Genomic DNA, 20,184 nt, shown 5'->3' on the forward strand with positions numbered 1-20,184 from the left:
TGTGAAGATAAAATGAGATATTTGCAAACCTTAAAAGCACTCTATATGCTAGCTGTTCTTACTATTATTATTATCTGTAATTACTTATTATCGCTTGGAGGGGTTGTCTTTAGTAGAGAGTTTTAGATGTCTGCTGTGTTCTGTTGTGAATTTTTATCACTTACTTGGAAGAAGTTATAGATGGAACATGAATCAAATTTGTGGGAGGAAAAGGTATCACAATGAGTTAAGTTCCAAGAAGATTTCCACAGGCTAGAGTGCTATGTCAAGACTAATGTGCCTCCTATAATGTAACTAGTGAAGGCCAATACTCTGAAATAAGGCATTAAGTTCATTTTAGAGGCCTCAGTTATTCCACAAATATAGAGCTCTGCATGTAGGCCTCTTCCCTGTGTTAATTAGTTAAATCATCTGATTTTTCCCTTTTTTTTAAACTTTTAAAATCATTATTCAGGAGAGCTTTCTGGCACGAATACAGAGAGAAATACTGTAGGAAATCTGAGCAACAAAAACAGAAGGGGAAAAAAAAATGTTTTTTGTTTTGCTTTTAAAGAAATGAGTATTTCATATGATATAAGGGGAGTGCTTCCTGAAGAGCATTAGCCTGGCAAAAGAGAGTAGTTATATGCCTGCAGTGGGAAAGAGATATTTAATGGTAGTTTTGATTTGGGGATAATTAATGCATTGTGAGACCATCTTTTCTGATAGAGTACTATACTTCCATCATGTCTAAGTTCCTTAGGAGCTGCTACCCAGAATGGAGGTGGGAGGTGGGAAAGGGAATGGCATAGTCCCAGAGATGAAATGCCATGAACTTTAAGAGGGAAGTTGGTCATGTCATGGGTGGGGGTTGGACTGAACCATACAATAAGACACAGTAATTTTCTACCATATAACAGTTTTCTGTCCAATATTGCTTCCTTCTCTAAGTATAAGGCATAGCAGAAAGTTAACAAGTCCATTAGGCATTAATTAAGTGACTACTATGTGCTAGAAACTGTGCTAAACACTAGGGATACAAAAAAAGAACCACCTCCCTCCAAAAGAAAAAATCTTTGCTATCAAGAAACTTGCGGACTTCCGGCCAAGATGGCGGCGTGGAGGCAGACAGCTGCTTGAACTCCTCGTTTTCTCTCAGAACTTACTTCATGACAAGCCTCTGACTTAATGCTTGACCCAGAAAGAAATCCACAAATTATCACCAAGAGAAGACATCCTTGAAAGTCGCCAGAAAAGGTCCGTGTTTGCTCGGGGGAGGGTCAATCAGACTGGGCGCAGACTGAGGGCAGACAGCCAGAGCAAGACAGGCAGTTCACACAGCTCAGACCGGAGGGGGAGGGGTACGATCTCTGCCGTTTCTGCAAAAAGACTTTTTCCCCAGTGTGGATACTCTGTCTTGGCAGCAAGCTAGGAGCAGCGGAGAGGGTGTAAACACTGCAGGTGAAGATTAAAACCCCAGAAAGCCAGCATCTCTCAGAACTCGGCCACCCCCAACCCCCACCTGGACTGACTCGGTGCGTTCTCAGAGCCTCAGAGCGCAGACTCAGTACAGTCATTGCTGTTCTGTTAGTGGCTCTCTGCTGCCCTACCCCCAGTCTGTAAAGGAAGCCCATTAATACCATCCAGCCCCATCCCCCCCAAAACAGACCTATTGTTTCTCTTGTCAATTTGTTTTTTTCAATTCCTACTCTGACAAAATGAACAAAAAATTCAAAAGGGCTCTAGCCATTGACAGCTTTTGTATGGAGAGAGAGCAGACTTCAAACACTGAGGAGACTAAAAACAGACTGTCCCCAGAGGAATCCCCTAAGGGGGATATGAGCTGCTCCTCAATACAAAAGAATCTCATAGAGGAAATCAAAAAGGCTCTCACAAGAGAGCTGGAAGAGAAATGGGAAAAGGAAAGGGAAGCTTGGCAAGAGAGCCTGGAGAAGTCATCCCATGCATTCAAAGACAGAGTGGATAAAGAAATCAAATCATTGAGAAACAAGATTAGTGAGCTGGAAAAGGTAAACAACTCCAAGGAAAACAGGATTAGTGAGCTGGAAAAAGAAAACAGCTCTCTAAAAAATAAAATGGATAAAATGGAAAAAAATTCCATAGAAGATAAAAACTCAATTGGACAATTACAAAGAGATATAAAAAAAGTGAGTGAAGAAAATACATCATTGAAAATTAGACTGGAACAAGTAGAAATGAATGACTCAAGGAGAAACCAAGAGGTAGTCAAGCAAAACCGGAGAAATGAAACAATTGAAAAGAATGTCAAGTACCTTACCAGAAAGACAACAGACCTGGAAAACAGATCCAGGACAGACAAATAGAGAATAATCGGACTCCCTGAAAAATGGGAGGAAAAAAAGAGCTTGGACACCATTTTCGAGGAAATTATCAAAGAGAACTGCCCAGACGTTTTGGAAACAGAGGGTAAAATAGACATTGAAAAAATTCATCGATCACCTACTGAAAGGGACCCTAAAATCAAAACGCCAAGAAATATAGTGGCCAAGTTCAAGAACCATCAGACGAAGGAAAAGATATTGGAAGCTGCTAGAAAAAAACAATTCAGATATGGAGGATCCACAATAAGGATAACCCAGGATCTAGCAGCGTCCACATTAAAAGAACGCAGGGCCTGGAACATGATATTCCGAAAGGCTAAGGAACTTGGTATGCAGCCAAGAATAACTTACCCAGCAAGAATGAGCATCGTTTTCCAGGGAAGAAGATGGACATTTAACGAAATAAATGAATTCCATCTATTTTTGATGAAAAAACCAGACCTACATAAAAGGTTTGATCTTCAAATACAGAACTCAAGAGATTTCTAAAAAGGTAAAAAGAAATCTTGAGAACTATACTTCTGTCAAAAAAATATGTAAAGAACATATGTACAATTTGTCTTAGAAACTAGAGGTGGAAAGGAGATTATATCATAAAAAAGTGTCAAGTGGTGGTACTACATCTCATGAAGAGGCAAAGGTAACCTATTATATCTGAGAGAAAGAAAGGAGGGAGATGAACATAGTGTGTATCAATAGACATATTCGATTTATGGTGAAACTTCTTCCACTTCATTGAAAAGTGAAAGGGAAGGAGTAAGCTAAGGGGAAGGGAATACAGTAATTTCGAGGAAAGGGGGTAAAATAAGGGGAGGATCTTTAAGGTGGGGGAGGGATCCTAAAAAGGGAGGGCTGTGAAAAGCAAGCGGAGTTCACCAGTTTAATACTGGATAGGAGGGTAAAAGGGAAGGAAAGGGGAAAAGCATAAGGAGGGGTTAATAGGATGGCAAGCAATATAGAATTAGTCCTTCTAACCATAAATGTGAATGGGGCAAACTGCCTCATAAAGAGGAAGCAGTTAGCAGACTGGATTAAAAGTCAGAATCCCACTATATGTTGTTTACAGGAAACACACCTGAAACAGGATGAGACATTCAAACTAAAAGTAAAAGGGTGGAGCAGAATCTATTATGCTTCAGGCAAAACCAAAAAAGCAGGAGTAGCCATCCTCATCTCAGATCAAGCAAAAACAAAAATTGATCTAATTAAAAGAGATAAGGAAGGGCATTATATCCTGCTAAAGGGCAGCATCAGTAGTGAAGCAGTATCAATATTAAACATGTATGCACCAAGTGGTGCAGCATCTAAATTCTTAAAAGAGAAATTAAGAGAGCTGCAAGAGGAAATAGATAGCAAAACTATAATAGCGGGAGATCTCAACCTTGCACTCTCAGAATTAGATAAATCAAACCACAAAATAAATAAGAAAGAAGTCAAAGAGGTAAATAGAATACTAGAAAAGTTTGATATGATAGATCTTTGGCGAAAGCTAAATGGAGACAGAAAGGAATATACTTTCTTCTCAGCAGTTCATGGAACCTATACAAAAATTGATCATATACTAGGGCATAAAAACCTCAAAATCAAATGCAGTAAGGCAGAAATAGTAAATGCATCCTTTTCAGACCATAATGCAGTCAAAATAACATTTAATAAAAAGCCAGGGGTAAATAGACCAAAAAATAATTGGAAACTAAATAATCTTATACTAAAGAATGATTGGGTAAAACAGCAAATCATAGACATAATTAATAACTTCACCCAAGAAAATGACAATAATGAGACATCATACCAAAATGTGTGGGATACAGCCAAAGCAGTAATAAGGGGAAGTTTTATATCTCTACAGGCCTACTTTCATAAAATAGAGAAAGAGAGGGCCAACGAATTGGGCTTACAACTAAAATTGCTAGAAAAGGAACAAATTAAAAACCCCCAGACAAACACAAAACTTGAAATTCAAGAAACTTGCAATCTAATGGAGAAAGAGAGAAAAATGAGACAAGATCTATAAAGGCAACAATGTAGAAATTAAAAAAGGAAGCTCAAATTCAGTGAAGCTTTAGCCCTCTAATGAGAACAAAAAACAAAAAAAGGAACAAAGAAAAGTGTAACATCAATAAAAGAAAAATCAGGTCACAGGGCATTGAATTAACAAGTAGAACAAAACAAAGGAAAATTTCTTTTTCAAGGCATAGTAAAAAAAAATTAAAATACATAAAAGGAGACTGGATGAGAGATTTTTAAGTAACCAACTAACTGAAAAGTAAAAGATAAGAGGTAATAAGGGAAGAGATAATAACTAAACAAATGAAAAAAATTTAGTAACAAATAAAATTTAAAACTAGGGAAAAGGTAGTCAAATAGGGGCAAACTTGGTGGAAAGAACCTGTGGGGAATTGATAGTAAGGCACAGAGAGTAAATTATTGTGTATTAAAAAAAAAAAAGAAAGAAAGAAAAAGTAAAGATATTAAAAATATCTTTTAGAGACTAAAACACAGCAAAGAGTAATTAGCAAAAGATAAAGAATTAAATGAAGCCTGAATAACAACATCTTTTCCCCTAGAGTGCATCAAAACTAAATGCTTTTATTATTCATTTCTCAGCAACTTGTCATTCTGTAAAGTATATATCCTTATTGTAAGGGAATGCCTGACATGTCTTACTGTGGGACAAAATAATGAAAGTAAAATCTGATATTTGATGTTGTTCAGTTAAGTCCAACTCTCCATGACTCCATTGAAGGTCATTTTGGCAAATATACTAGAATGGCTTGTCATTTCCTTCTCTAGCTCATTTTATAAATGAGGAACTTGGTCAAATAGAGTTAAGTGACTTGCACAGGATCACACAGCTAGGGAGTATATAAGGCCCTGAATACAGGCCCAGCCCCATTCACTGCCCAATAGTACCTTAAAGCTTATAAAACATTTTACCCTAGGGGGCTTAATAATAACTCAAATAATGAATGGCTGAAAGGAATAGCATAATATAAAAAACAATAACTTTTTTTTTTTTTTAAAGATAATGAGATGTCATATCAGAATTCTTGAAATGTGGAAAATGGGCCTCAGAAGAAAAATTATCCCCTGAGATGGAAAAAGCAAGATTTGTTGAATTGAATATGTAATTTAAAAATTAGAAAACCAACCCAAAAATGCAAAAAAAAAAAAAAAAGCTTGTGGGGGGTGTTAAATTTTTAAAAAGGACTGGAAAAACTAAAACCTGATTCTTTGAAAATATTAAACAGCATTAATAAAATGCTATTTTGATATGAGGAAAATCAAGTTTGCAAAATAGAAAATGAACAAAGTTAAATCACAATAAACAGAAAATAAGTTATAATATACATGGTTATATCATCCAAACTTGATAGAGCAATCAACAATTAACAAGCATTTATTAAGCATGGAATATATGCCAGATCCTGTAGTAGTTCATAGTCTAATGATAAGACAGAAAACATGCAACAACTGTAGAAAAACTAGGTATACACAGGATCAATTGGAATTAATCAGAAGGAAGGCATCTAATCACCATAAAGGGGAAATGTAGAAAGACTTATTGCAGAAGGCGAAGTTTGAGATTTGAAGGAAGCCAGCGGCTTCCTGCAGGGCAGAGAGGAAGGAGTGAACATTGCACTCATAAGGACAGGACAACCAGAAGATTCCTGTAATTGGGAGGTGGAGCGCCTTGTTCGAACTACAGCACAGCTGGTGTCACTGGGTCATAGAAAATACAGAGTGACTGGTTGGGGCGGGAGCGGGGGGGGGGGGGGATTTAGAAGAGTAAAAAGTATAAGGGGAGCCCATTTATGAACACTTTAAATGATCTTAGAGTTGATGGGGAGCCTCTGGAATGTTTTAAGTAAGGAGAGTGGTGAGGGTGATGTATGCTTATTACAAGCTAAATGGAGATGGATGGAGTGGGGAGAAACTTTATCACTTTATCATCAAACCATTTTCTTTTTGACTCTCTTGTCTGTCATACTTAGACTTTGGACATTGAGTACCAAAGTACTCTCAGGTACACAGGTACTTCTTGGGGAAGACTTAAGGAGATATACTGGGACTTAAATTATTTGCAATGAGTATTCATCATTGTCACAAACAATAAATATTTATACATTACCTACTCTGTGCAATGCTCTGTTAGCTTTTAGTATCCAAAAATATCAAAGCTATAGTCCCTGTTTTGAAAAAGTTTAAGATCTATTTATTTATTTTGAATTCTGGAAGGATTTTATTTTACATCCTTGCAAGAACAGGTTTCTAGGCTTGCAGACACATTTTTGAAATCAAAAAGGCAGTCTTTTATGTTCTATCCTGAAAGGCAAGTCCCCATTAATTGGGTGTTACAGAAGTGTGAATCTATACCTCTCATCACATCTCACAGTTATCTCCTGTTCTAATTCTCCACCATTGATTACATCTTAAGAGCTGTTTAAAAAACTATCCCATATTCAAAAAACATTTCTGAGTATGTGTACCAAGCTGAACTGGTCTTATTTAGTGATTGAGCAAGTTCAGAGTGGTCTAGTTACCTATAGAAAAACACAGTCTGACAAGGGAGGATTTTAATAAAATAATGCCTTACTTTTCTGTTGTATGTTAAGATTTAGTGTTTTTCTCCCAACCTATCTTCCTCTCAGTGACCAGTAGCTATGTAGTTCATATAGAGAAGGTGGGAACCTTCTGAGTCTGAGACACCACCATCCCCATCCTTGCTTTGGAGAAAAACAGCATTATTATGAAAGTAAGGAAGCTGCATTAGAGGCAAATCTGGTACAGTGGAAATATTACTGGCTGTCCTAAGGACTTGGGATCCAGCCCCTGAATCTCCTTGACAAATCACTTAATCTTTCTGCACCTCAGTTTGCTTTTGTGGAAGAGAACGTTGCACTGGATGGTCCTTTCCAGCATTAAAATTGATCATTCAATTTGCTGCCTCTTGTATCCTTCAGTATCATAGGATACATTTAAATCTTACAGACAGGAATTAAGTGTGAAGAGATAGCAAAGGGAAGACATTTGGAATCAAAAGACCTGGTTTTTAATATAGTACTGCCTCTCACTTACCATAATTGAATTAGTTCCCCTCTCTGGGGCTGTTTCTTCAGGTGCTAAAATGAAAAGGTTAAACTACACATTCCTCAAGTTCCCTTCCACCTCTCAACTCCAATGACTTTAAGGGCAATAAGAACTCCCCAAGTGAAGAGAGCCACAAAAGCTAGTTCATTTTCATTTTTAAGATAAAGATCTGCTGTGAAGTCAAAATAATAAAAACAGAATATAATTATCCCTTCCACATTGTGTCTTTCTGGTTTTTACATATCTTTTGTTGGCATAAGAAATTAAATGGAAATTTTGGGGAATGTTTTGCAGAAGCTTTAGGCGACACAGAAAATGATAGAAACTCAGAAATAAACTATAAATGTATCAAACTATATAGTATTGAATGATAACATATTTTAACTTTCAATACTATAAATAAATTGGAATTGTACAATAAGGTACTGTAAATACCTTATAAAGAAAGAAAAAATTCTGACTTTTCTGGTATTGGGGGGAATGGGTGGGAGCCAAAAATTTTATGAGATTTTTCCATATGCTCACCCTAAAATCCCCTTACCCCACCCCAGGGATGTAGAGGCGATAAATGTAATTTGCTAGTTTGCTTCCTAAAAAGGGGTGGGGAATTCTCCTTTATTAACTTCAGTTCCAGGAATTCTCCTTTATTAACTTCAGTTCCCAGGCTTAAAGAATGACATGTATGGAAATCATAGGTCATCAGATAGTCCAATTAAAGCATCTAATCTAATTCCCTTATTTTTATTTTATTTTATTTTTTCAAGTTAATTGGAGTTAAGTTGCCCAGGGTCACACAGTAGTAAGTGGTGGTTTTTTTGTTGTTGTTTATTTTTTCCTGAGGCTGGGGTTAAGTGACTTGCCCAGGGTCACACAGCTAGGAAGTGTTAAGTGTCTGAGGCCAGATTTGAACTTGGGTCCTCCTGAATTCAAGGCTAATTCCCTTATTTTTAAGTAAGAAAATTGAGACCCGGCACCAGATGACCCCATCCATGCACAGTTATGTGGCTAGTTCAGGTCAGAGTGAGAACTTTGCACAAAGACTTATCCAGGCATTCTCTGTCCTCTCTTCCTTTCCCCTCTCCTCTTCCCCTCTCTCTTTTCCAGGAATGCCAGCCCTACAGGCCTCCTGCTAACCATCATTGTGGCTCTCACCTATACAGTTGCCATTGTGTTTGAAGAGTAAGTAGCTTTGCAGAATGCAATTTTTTACAATAACAAAATAAAACTCAAATAGATCGTAGTGTTTGAGATGATGAACCAAGAGGCCGGGGTGCAGGAATGAGATAAGAACACGGACCCTTCTACTTTCCTGATTGATCCTTCCTCTCCTGGGGACAATTGGAGAACTTATTTGTGGCCCAGAGAACTGGTCTGATCTTTGACCACATCACTAGATTCATTAACTGCTGTCTGTGTCACTGGTAACAGCATCTGTTACCAGTGAAGAAGATGGAAACAAGGGGAGTTAGTATTCACCTGGGGCAGGACACAGCTGGCTATGCAGCTGGCTTCTCGGTTGAGGGCTTTGTTAATTAGGTGTCATCTCAGGAGTAGAGTTCCTACCTCCATCTCCCTGCCTTTCCCTACTCCCTTAACCAGTATTTCTTTCTGCCCTCATTATTATAACTGCAAACCACTCAATCTAAGAACTGTGAGGATACTAGCTGTTAAGTCAGATAATCACAGATACATATAATAGATTCTGAATCCAATTTTGAAAGTTTTTACTAGTAATTAGACACTAAACTCCATCATCCTATCCTAGTAGAGGGGAAATAGATTGGAATGAGCAGGCCTGTTGACACCTCCAGAGCTTGGAAACTCGCTCCTTATCTCAGAGTCCCTATCAAAATGGAATTTGCAGAAATGTTATTAGAAACCTCAACCTACGATCAGTTATGTCAGTCAAAAATGTTGATGGACAGATTCCTGGAAAGATAATTCATCTCATCACATCAAATAGTATGGGAGCCAAGATACAGAAAAATCAGCAATGACAAGAAGAGAAATGAGAACACCAACTACAAAGTCACTCCAACTCACCAGCCCATCACTCATAGCTTTCTTCACTTTCCCTTTTCTCCCAGTCCCCCACTAATGGACCTGAGACCGACCCTTGTGGCTGTGACAATTTTGGGCCGAATCTTTCCATTCCTTTTGGTAATTCACTGCCCAGAGTTGACCGAGGTCCCCTTGCTCACTGGCTGCCCTTCACTCCTCCATTACTGACAGTGTGCATGGAGTAGCCACATGACCTAAAGAACTAGACAGTGTTAACCACCAAACTTGGGAGTTAACCCTTTGGTAAAGTATTTCCTTCTGCTAGGATAAGAACAGCTCTATGGTTTAAGGAGAAAGAAAGGGGATATGTCTGAGAAGGTTAGAGTCCAAGAAAATGGAAGAAGATACCAGGAAAATTAGATTAGAATTAGCACAGCATAGAAGCAAGTAGCCAGATGAGGGAAGGAGAAAAGACAGAGAAGAGACCCCAGTCCAGCTTTTCTCAAAATACCTCTCTACATAATATCCTTGGAGTCCCTCCTGATCCTTTTACAAGTATCCCAGAAAGTCAGCTGCAAAGAGAATCTAGTAAATAGTAAAGTAAAATAGATCTTTCTACATTGTACAATTGTAGGTCCCTAGAGCAATATTCCACTGAGAAAAAGAGACCTCACCTTAATCTGGTAGTCTGAGGGAACAGACAATAGGATGAAAGGGTCAGGGCAAGATCTTGGTATAGAATTTGCAACAAACGGATTTTTACCCTGGATAATATAGCAAAATAGAATGGTGAAGAGTGACAAAAGTGGCTGGGGGAAGAAGAAGAACATTGTAAATAAAGATTAAAAAAGAAATCAAACTATTCATAACTGAAAAAGCCAAAAAAAGATCTCAGGAACAGACAGTAAAATATACTTTCTCCCTTACTACAGAGAGGTGAGAATTAAATTACTAGCATTAAATACTGTATACCTGCTATTGTATTGTCACCCTAATCAGATGTGTGGTTCTAAGAAGCCATAGCAAGAACAGCAGCCACACCTTAGTAAAACCATCAAAACAGCTGGGTTAATCAAGATGGAGAGTAACCTACAAGCCACACGAGTGAGTGAAGATTTCCCCCAATAGAATGGAAAGATGAGAGCAATTTGTTCCAGTGGCCATCAGGGCCACTGCAACAAGTTCTGTAGAGTCCCTTAGACACTGAAGACAAACAAGGACATTCCAAGTCATCTCTGCTGTTCTAACTCTTGCCCTGCATTGGACTCTAATGGCTCTGGAAAAGAGAATGAATCTGATCACTGTACAACTCTGCCCCACTTAAATCCAATCCACTCCCAAGTCAAAACATCACTCAGGATGTCACTAATCCCCTTCAAAAATGAAGTCCAATCACTAGTCAGATATTTTTACTTGTTTTTCTTTGTCACAAAGGATGGTTTAAAATGGAGGCAGATATGAAATCCCCTCAACATAAAAGCAAATAGTAAAACATTGAAAGTCTCATTCATGCCTTAAGTCTAGACAAGACCTTTTGTCAGATCTTGAGGGAGATTCAGAGATATCTAAGAGACTGTCTCTGCCCTAGATTTTTATAGGGAAGCTAACACAGACATAAAATGTGCTAAGTGCCACATTAAGCAACATATCTACTATAATTACTTAAAAGGACAGGAAAGAACTTTAATTCTTAATTCATCTCATTTAGCCTCCTCGTTTACAGGGGAGAAGACTGGGGAAATGACTTTTTAAAATCAGCTCAGTAGCAGAGCCAGTGCTGCAAATTCAGGAGGCTCTCCATTATCCTGTAGTTCCTTCCTCTAAGCACTGGATGTGGCATGTGAGTTAGACCTTGAAAGTACAGATAGGATTTCAGTGAATGGAGATGCAGGATGATGATCCTCCAGGGAAGGGGAACAGCCTGAGCAAAGTCAGGATGCACAGAGAGCACCCAGGGTGGTGGTTCCCAAGTGACTGCAGTGGAGGGGGATAATGTGAAATGGGACTGGAAAGGAACTTTTGGAGGACACAACATGGAGAGCCTTCCTAAAGAATTTGAGCATAATCTGTTAGGATGTAGGAAATCCTTCTGAAAAAGACTGGTTGGTCATTGTGGTCCTCCTATCAGGCATTGTTTTGCGTCTCATCCTCAAAATTGGAGGCAAAGAAAGGGACTGGAGAAAGCAGATAGGACTCCCTAGAATTGAGATATTCTTCAGCCTAAACACCACATCCGACCCCAACTGTCCGATAAGGGTTGAGGAAGAAAAGGTGGACAAATCTGAAGGGGAGTTTTTGGATCCTGGGGCAAGCAAGCCTTGGTCCTGTGAACTCATCCATTCTATGAAGAACCTCCAACTTTGGGGGCCTGGGAAGGTTGTTCCTGGGCAGTAGCTGGAGAGAGGCAGATCTGAGAAGGTGTTCCAGTGGAGGTCTAAGCAGGATCCTTTTGGGCAGGAATTGGGGATAAAGAGGTCTGAGAAGGGTCCTGGGAGGAAGCTGAAGGTTTTGCTTGAAAAACAATTGGCTAATGATTTTTTTCTCATCTCTGCCTTCTCTCCCTCTTTGTTTCTTTCCCCCTATTTTGTTCCTCTCCTCCCCTTTCTCCTCACTCCCCCCCCCAAAAAAAAAATAACTATACAGGCCTTTCACTGAGGAGATCTACCGACAAAAAGCTCTAAAGTCACAGAAGAATAAATAACGCCGGCAAGATTTGTTTTGGAGAATGGGTAGTGGAAGGACTGGGCTGACTGCATTGCTGGAAGCCAAACTCTGGCCCCTACTTTATGTGTTGGATAATTTCAAGTGAAATGCTTGGTGGCCACTTGGGTCCTCAGCTCTATCCCCTCCTCACCCCCAGGGTCAAGGCTGGTCACATAAAGTGCCTTTTGAAACTGCTGCCTGAGGGGTGGGGAGGCTGCACAGGGCACATGCCCGCACCCTCCTACCCCCAATTTCCCACTTCTATAATAAAGAAATAGCCTAATTCATATCCACCTCACCTCTCATTTTTCCATGCAAGACCGGCTGCTTTGTAAGTAGAATACATTTGGATATATCTCTTCCACTACATGAAAGCCTGTGTTCCCTCTGGTCAGATGTCCTTGCAGACAACTCAGGCCTAAAATAAAGCGTAGTTTGGGTACCTGGGCAATGGGGCCAAAAGTCTGGTTATGCTAGACAGGGGAGTGGAGAAGTGGAATGCTTCTGCTCCAAAAGGAGCAGAGTGCGGTAGTGCCCTAGGCCTGGTCTGTGTCCCAGGCACACAGAATGGAAGCCTCCAGGAACCATATTCCCAGTTAGAAGACTTGGATTGGATTGTAAGCCCAATTACACCTGCTGTTTCTACAGCACTTTGTACAGGTAGGGAGGGCAGATGTCATTGCTCTGTTTATTGACACCCTAAGTCATTAAGTGTCTGAAGTCACAGAGTTATGGCACTGAAACTCAGGCCTCTGTATTCCCTTGATAACGTGGGTTTCTGGTTTTTTGTTTTGTTTGTTTTTATAGTATTCATTGTTCCCATTGGCTTGCCCAAGTCCCTCTATTTCTAGGCTATATTCTCGATCTATTTCTAGATCTTCTAGATGAAGATCTTACTGTCCTACCACAAATGTGGATCTAATTTGGAAGAAAAAAACTCATCTCAAATCAAAATTTATTGAATTTACAATGTATAATAACCCTGTGCTAGGTAGGTTTTTAGATGAGAGGGAAGAGTGAAGAGGTTATAAAGGTGAAAGAGAGAGAGCAAGGAGTCCTCAGAAAGTTTGGAGAGAGAAGAATGAAACATTAGTGAATGAGATAAATCTGATTTTATAATAATAATTATAACAAATAATTTAATTATAATTATAGTGCAAATGTAATCAATAATTTGAATATACATTTGTAAACAAATTTAGTTATATAATTAAATATTACATTGGATAACCCAAACAATAAGTGCTGTAGGTAAAAAGAATAAGAGATTGCTATTGTTGGGATAAACCAGGGAGGCCTTCATGGATTATTGGTGGGACTTGACTGTGCCTTGACATTCCAGCAGCAGAGGTTAGGTGGCCATCTGCCATGGATAACATAAAAGCCCCCTGCACTAAGCAAAAAACTGAATTAGGGACTGAATAATTCTTCTAAACTGAGATTCTCCATGGCCATTCTCAGCTTTGAACAATGAAATACACTACAAGTTGAGTTCTAGATTACATTGGGTGGGAAAGGGAGGGGAGAAGCACCAGTTTTTTCTGGGGGCAGTAGAAAAGTTTGATTATTCCAAAATGTGCAAAGAGCATCTAGTATGGACACATACATATACTTTTTGGCTCATCCTCAGCCATTATCCTCCTTCCTCCATTAATATTTCCTTACCCAACATAATTTGTACTTATTTTAAAATCAAATTGAATTTTAAAAATATTTATATGTAAGAGAACTTTAACATTCAATTTCTTAAAAATTTGAGTTCCAATTTTTCTCATTCCACCTGAGAAAATAAAGCCATTTTATATAGATTATACCTGTTCAATCATGCAAAACATTACCATATTAGTCATGTTGTAAAAGACACACTCCCAAAAGGGAAAAAAGCAACAAAAAATAAAAATAGTATGCTTCTATCTGTATTCAGACTACATCAGTTCTTTCTCTAAAGGTAAAGTATTTTTTATCCAGAGAGATTTAGAATTGTCTTGGATTTAGAGAAACTTGTACCTCTTCCTTTCTTACACTAGTCAGTCAACAAGTTAGGAAATTGAGGCCCAAATAAGAAAGAATTGCCCAAGGTTAATTGGCTGATAAGTAGTAGAATTGAAAATCTAACCCAAATCTCTCAACTCAAAATCCATATTCTTTATATTGTAATACTGTACTCCCTCCTCCTTTCCTTCATAGGAGCTATTTGTCTACAGGAAGATTGAGGGAAAGGAATTTAATCTTTTTTTTAAGCAGTTTACAAAGGAAGAGAAAGGAATCAAGTTTTCCAACCAGTCAGTAGAAATGTTTTAGGCTCAATTCCCTCTTTCCCAAGATAGGAAGAAAGGAAATAAGCATTTATTAATTTAATATGTGTGAGGAGCTGTGCCAGGACATTATCTCATTTGATCCTTATAACCAGGGAGATAGGTGCTTTTTCCATAATTTTACAGTTGAAGAGACTGAGGCAAAAAGAAGCTAAGTGACTTCCAGCATCATACAAGTAGTGGCTGAGGCCAGATTTTAACTTGGGTGGTGCAGTGGAATTTTCTCTTCTACAAAATGAGCTGAAGAAGGAAATGGCAAACTACTTGTTGCCAAAAGTAAAAAATAAAAACCCACTCGTCTGATAAAGACCTGAGGGTCAGATTGGGTCAGATGAATTGGATTGAACACAAGTGGATGAGAAGTTGTTCTTCATACCAAGGAGAAGAAGGAAGGAGCATAAAGCAAACTAAGAGGACTAAAAAGTGGACATTTAATATGAATTTTTAGTTAGTTTTTTTTTTCTTTTTTTATGATGTTGATATTTATATTCTGGCTAAATATACCTCATCTTAGGTTTTATTTAGTTGTTTTGTCTTGTTTCTGTACCCACCAAAATTTCTATATGCTGTGGAGCTAAGAAAGTTTCATACTTTAGCCAGAATAATCCTTCCAAATCCCTTTGTAGTCTCATACCAAACTTTTTTTATTTTTAATAAAGCTTTTTGTTTTTCAAAACATATGCGTGGACAATTCTTCAACATTGGCTCTTGCAAACCTTGCTAACCTTGACCCTGGTAGAGTACCCATGGGAAACAACTTTACCACCAAGAAGGAATGGATTTCACACTCCTTGACCTAGTCTCCCTTGTGATTCTTAAAAGACTTGACAATTACAAGGGTGATTGGAGTTGGTCTGTGACCACATTTGGGTTTGATCTACTCCTGATCTTTTGGGATTCAGACTGTGGCAAAGAACAGGCCCTTAATAAATGATAAACTGACTGATAAGAGCTGGAGGAGCCATCAACCTTTTTTTTTTTTTTTTTTTTTTTTAATATAAAACATACACGTGGGTAGTTTTTCAACATTGACCCTTGCAAAACCTTCTGTTCCAACTTTTCCCTTCCTTCTCCCCACCCCCTCCCCCAGATGGCAGGCAGACCAAAACATTAAATATGTTAAAGTATGTTAAATACAGTATATCTATACATATTTGTAAGTTATCTTGCTGCATAAGAAAAACCTTCATTTAGAATGAAGGTAAAAATAACCTGAGAAGGAAAAAAAATGCAAGCAAACAATAACAGAAAAAGTGGAAATGTTATGTTGTGGTCCACACTCATTTTAGTGCCACTTTTTAAAGTATTTCCAAGAGTAAGGCAACCATAATATACAGGTGGCCGGCTACCTGATCTGTTATTTCGTGAAGCCATTCCTGAAGACCCTTTCCACACAATAGAACAAATTTGGCCATATTTGCTTGTGGGCAAAAAGCCATGCGTAGGCAGAAAAGTCATCTGCACAGTGTAATCTGAGAAGTATGCCCCAGAACATTTCCACCCTCTAAGTTCCCTAAGAGAGGAGAGCCAGAACTTACCCTTCTCTAGGCTTAGCTATAAAAGGTCAATAAGGCCACAGAACCAACTCTTCTAAAGCCTTGTCTCTAGGGACTTCTTAGTCATGCCTTTATTTTGCCCTATTATTCAGGACCAAAATCCACTGATCCGAGCACTATGCTCACCTTGTTCCTCCTGACCAAGGATCAGATGCATGAAAATAAGAAAATTCATGGGTTGATCTTTGATTTTCCCAGATTTAGGATTTTGTGACAAGAGGATTCTCTGGAGCCAGCCCTCCACTAATACAATGATTTGTGCTTTCACAAATCTAGTTCTAGTTCACAAATCTAGTCACCTAGAACTTAAAATATGAGTCTTAGAGTCTCGGGAAAATTAAATGACTTGTGATCTTGTCTGGACAAGATCACAAAGCTAGGGAGTGTCAGAGACTATATTTGGAACCTTAATATCCTGATTTAGAGGCTATAAGTTAGATATATTATGCTGGGCCACCAGAAGACTCCCAACTATTATCCAATTTCACTTTCCTTTTTTTCAAAAAGAGGGCAAAGTCAGGAAGGCTGTGAGATCTTGAGTAAATCCTTTCCCACTGATGGTGAAGGCCAGTTACAAATGGAATTGATTTGGTGCGGGAATCAAGAGAATCAACTAGATTCTACTTCCTGAATACTGACTCCATCTTGTACTGCCATTTTGTTTTTTCTGCAAATCTTCCATGGGAAACTAGATGTTCTAAGCCATCTATTGTTTTATAAATGCTGGTGGATCCTGGGAATAGAAAGACCCCAAAAGCTACTTGTCCCCCTCCCAACTCACCTGAAATTCACTTTTTCTCTTCTTTTTCTTTTCCTAACTTGGAAAGCCCTTAATCTTTCCTCTAATTAGAAATTATATTATCTAACATTGTTTTTAATTGATAATTAATTGACTTTATTTGGTTTTTAATATGTAAAAATCCATTTCATTCTGTGTGCAGGGTCTTTGGACTGACTGAAGGGTCCACTCCTTTATTATGCTCACCTTGCTAATAAATTGTATTGCTCAGATTGTTTTCTGGGGTATTATTAATCAGCCTCAGTCCTTACTAATTAACTGCCACCATTTTTGGTCAAGGCTTGATAAGGCTGTAAGACGTTGGGTAAGTCATTTCCCAGCTATGGGCTCCAGTTCTACCTTGACCAATGAAGACATGGTCTCTAAATTTCCTTCCAATGCCAACATTGTAAGTTCCCTTGGTGAACCGCTGTTCCTACTATTACTACTAGATACTGTGAGAGGTGAGAGGCTCTGTGCCCTTAGGAAGCCGACAGTAGCTTCACATACACAATATATCTGGAAAGAATGGTGTGAGGAAGTAGAGGAACAAACATCAAAGGGATGGGACCAATATTAAGCACAATAAGTCATCAGAGAAAAAAACAAGAGGAGAAAAATCAGCCAGGACTGGAGTTACCAGACGAGGCTCTTCTGTGAGAGTGGAATCTGAGCTGGGTTTAACAGGGCAGAAGAGACAAGGGGGGCTCACAGGGAGAGGCCCTCTTTCCCTGGTACTCTCTGTGCCCTCTATTTCAACACAATCAGCTGCAAGGCTGAGCCCATCTCTGGTTACCAGTGACATTTCCTCCCTAATCCCAAACAATTTACAAGCTTTTAGACTAAATCAGAAAGTGTGACTGCTCAGGGCCTCCAAATGAATACAACAACATTACCCGATAAGACTAAGGTGTCCCCTTTTCCCTTCTCTTCCTTCCTCCAGAACACTCTCCCCCTTCATCAACACGGGGAAAAATAGTAACAAGAATATTTATTACCACCTTTTATATTAGCATGTAATATAAGCATTTATCTATAATACATATATGTGTGTGTGTGCGTATATATATATATATATATATATATATATATATATATATATATATATATATATATATATATATATATATATATATATATATATATATATATATATATATGATATTATTTATATTAATGATTTGGTCCAGATTTCTTGCCAGTCTGAATCTGCATCTCCTCTCCCCAACTTTTCACTCCCTTTTATGTATTATCTTCACAATCGAAGTAAGCTCCTTGAGGGTAGGGACAGCCTTTATTTTTTCTTTCTACTTGTAACCACAACACTTAGCACAGGGTCTGACCAATTATTGTTGTTCAGTTGTTTTTCAGTCTGTCCAACTCTTTGTGACCCCATTTTGGGTTTTCTTGGCAGAGATACTGGAGTGGTTTGCCATTTCCTTCTCCAGCTCATTTTACAGATAAGGAAACTGAGGCCAGCAAGGTCACCCAGCTAGTAAGTGTCAGAGGCTGGATTTGAATTCAGGAAGAGGAGTATTTCTGATTCCAGGTCCAATGTTCTATCCACTGCTTAGTAAGTGTTTAATAAATGTTTGTTGATTGAATGACTTAGAATCAGATCCCAATATTAGCTGACTTTAATTTTTAATGCTGAATAGTATCAGCTTGACCATAAGTCTTCTGATCCCAGCTAATTCCGCACTCTTTAGCACAAGCTTTTTCAGAAGTTCCTGAGGACCCAGATTTTTGATCCTGTTTCCCAGCTTCACTAACTCTGCCCTTCAGCCCAGAGAAACCAAGGCTTCTATTCTCTAGGTTTGAGGAACAAAGGGCCATCAGCCCAGGGAATTTAACTCCAGTCAACAGCCTGGCTGACCATATGCTATATGTGTAGTAAGCCCATGCTGTGAATAAAAGGGAGCTAGGGGATGTGGGTAGAGCATGAGGGATGGAGACTAGGAAGTAGACCATTGTCCCTATCCTGGAGGAGATTACAATAGAATGAGGCAGATTGGATTCAGGTAATTTAGGGAAAAGAACTTGGATTATAATCAAGAATCAACGCCCCATTCAATAGATTATAATCTTTCAGGGAAAAAGATGGATATTCTATGAAATAGGGAACTCTCAATCATTGCTGATGAACTAAACAGAAAATTTGCCCTTCAAATACAAGACTCAAAAAATATATATAAAAAGGTAAACAGGAAAGAAAACAACAGCATGTTACATAAGAGTAATTCACAATTAGGTGCATGTTTTTTTCCAAGCCCAACAAGAACAGGATGGGCATGCTGGGTTCTTGTCCAGGAAAGCAGACAGCAGCAGAATTAAGACCCATAGTGGAAACAAGGTCCTGGCTGCTCCAGAAGAACTGACCAGAAGCCAGTAGCTTTGGCAGCTAGTGAGAATGAAACATAACCCACTGCCCATTTCCACCCCTTTCATCCCCACACCCTTCCCTTGGCTGCCTGAGGAAACCTCTCTCCAACTATTTTTCTTCCTGTTTTCCCTCTGACAAGTGGGGAGAAAAAACAGACTTATCCCTTCCCTATCTCCTGCAAGCCTTATTTTGTAACCAATTATAATTTGTAATTCCTATCAGTGTTCTTATGCTATTTGATAATGCTATTAAAGACCATGACCAATTAACTATCTGGGTCCAAATCCATAATTGAATAATTTGGGATTGTGATCTGGGAAGCTAATCCAAAAGGAGAATACATTTTCCTAGCTTTCGAAAGGGAGTGGCAAAGATTAGGGCAAACAGAGAAAAAGCTTTCTACATTTGGGTCATTGTGACAAATTCATACACTAGACTGCTGATGAACCCCGTGAGAAACTTATCAAGGAAAAAAAGCCTGTCAACAGGGATGACGGAGGAGTTGGTGAGGTTGCATTCTCCCCCTCCCCTAGCCACCCCACCACTTAGCACATGTTGCTTTGCACCTAGTCTTGTCTGGAATTAAATGACATCTTTCACACACCCACGATTTCTGAAACACACACTACCCAGCCGTTATACAAACATAATCTCATAAAAACCAACCAGGTGACCCAAATGTTATAGTGTGTGGAAAGAAAAGGAGTAGAAACTAAATGGTCCTTGAATGTGATATTGTAAAGCCCATTTATTTTGGTGGCTGCACCCATTAAAGGAAAAGTTGTCCAGTGTTTGCTGTCTTTACAATTGTTTCACAGCTGAATAACGGCAACCTTTGGTGTGGTTGCTTTCTGCTGGATTTTTCTTTCTAAATAAATTTTTATTGATGCCACATGTTCTTTTATATCACTAAAATTTCTCTCGGTATTCTTTTCCTTCCAAGAGAGTCATCCCATATAACAACAATAACAACAACAACAAAACAAAACAAAACAAAAAAGAGACAAGAAAAAGA

At 38.6% G+C, this 20,184-nt stretch overlaps 1 protein-coding gene across 2 annotated transcripts in view; it reads left to right on the forward strand.

Annotated features, from left to right (window-relative positions):
* Positions 1–12,424, forward strand: part of PEMT (phosphatidylethanolamine N-methyltransferase) — a 151,090-nt gene extending 138,666 nt beyond the window's left edge. For both annotated transcript variants that reach the window (XM_074281592.1, XM_074281591.1), the window contains 2 exons: positions 8,538–8,612; positions 12,078–12,424. In XM_074281592.1, the coding sequence (XP_074137693.1) occupies positions 8,538–8,612; positions 12,078–12,135 (133 nt within the window). In that variant the 3' untranslated portion in view covers positions 12,136–12,424. The remainder of the gene's footprint in view (positions 1–8,537; positions 8,613–12,077) is intronic.
* Positions 12,425–20,184: the final 7,760 nt, after the last annotated feature.

The sequence above is a fragment of the Sminthopsis crassicaudata genome, chromosome 1 (assembly GCF_048593235.1).
Source record: "Sminthopsis crassicaudata isolate SCR6 chromosome 1, ASM4859323v1, whole genome shotgun sequence".
Lineage (NCBI taxonomy): Eukaryota > Metazoa > Chordata > Mammalia > Dasyuromorphia > Dasyuridae > Sminthopsis > Sminthopsis crassicaudata.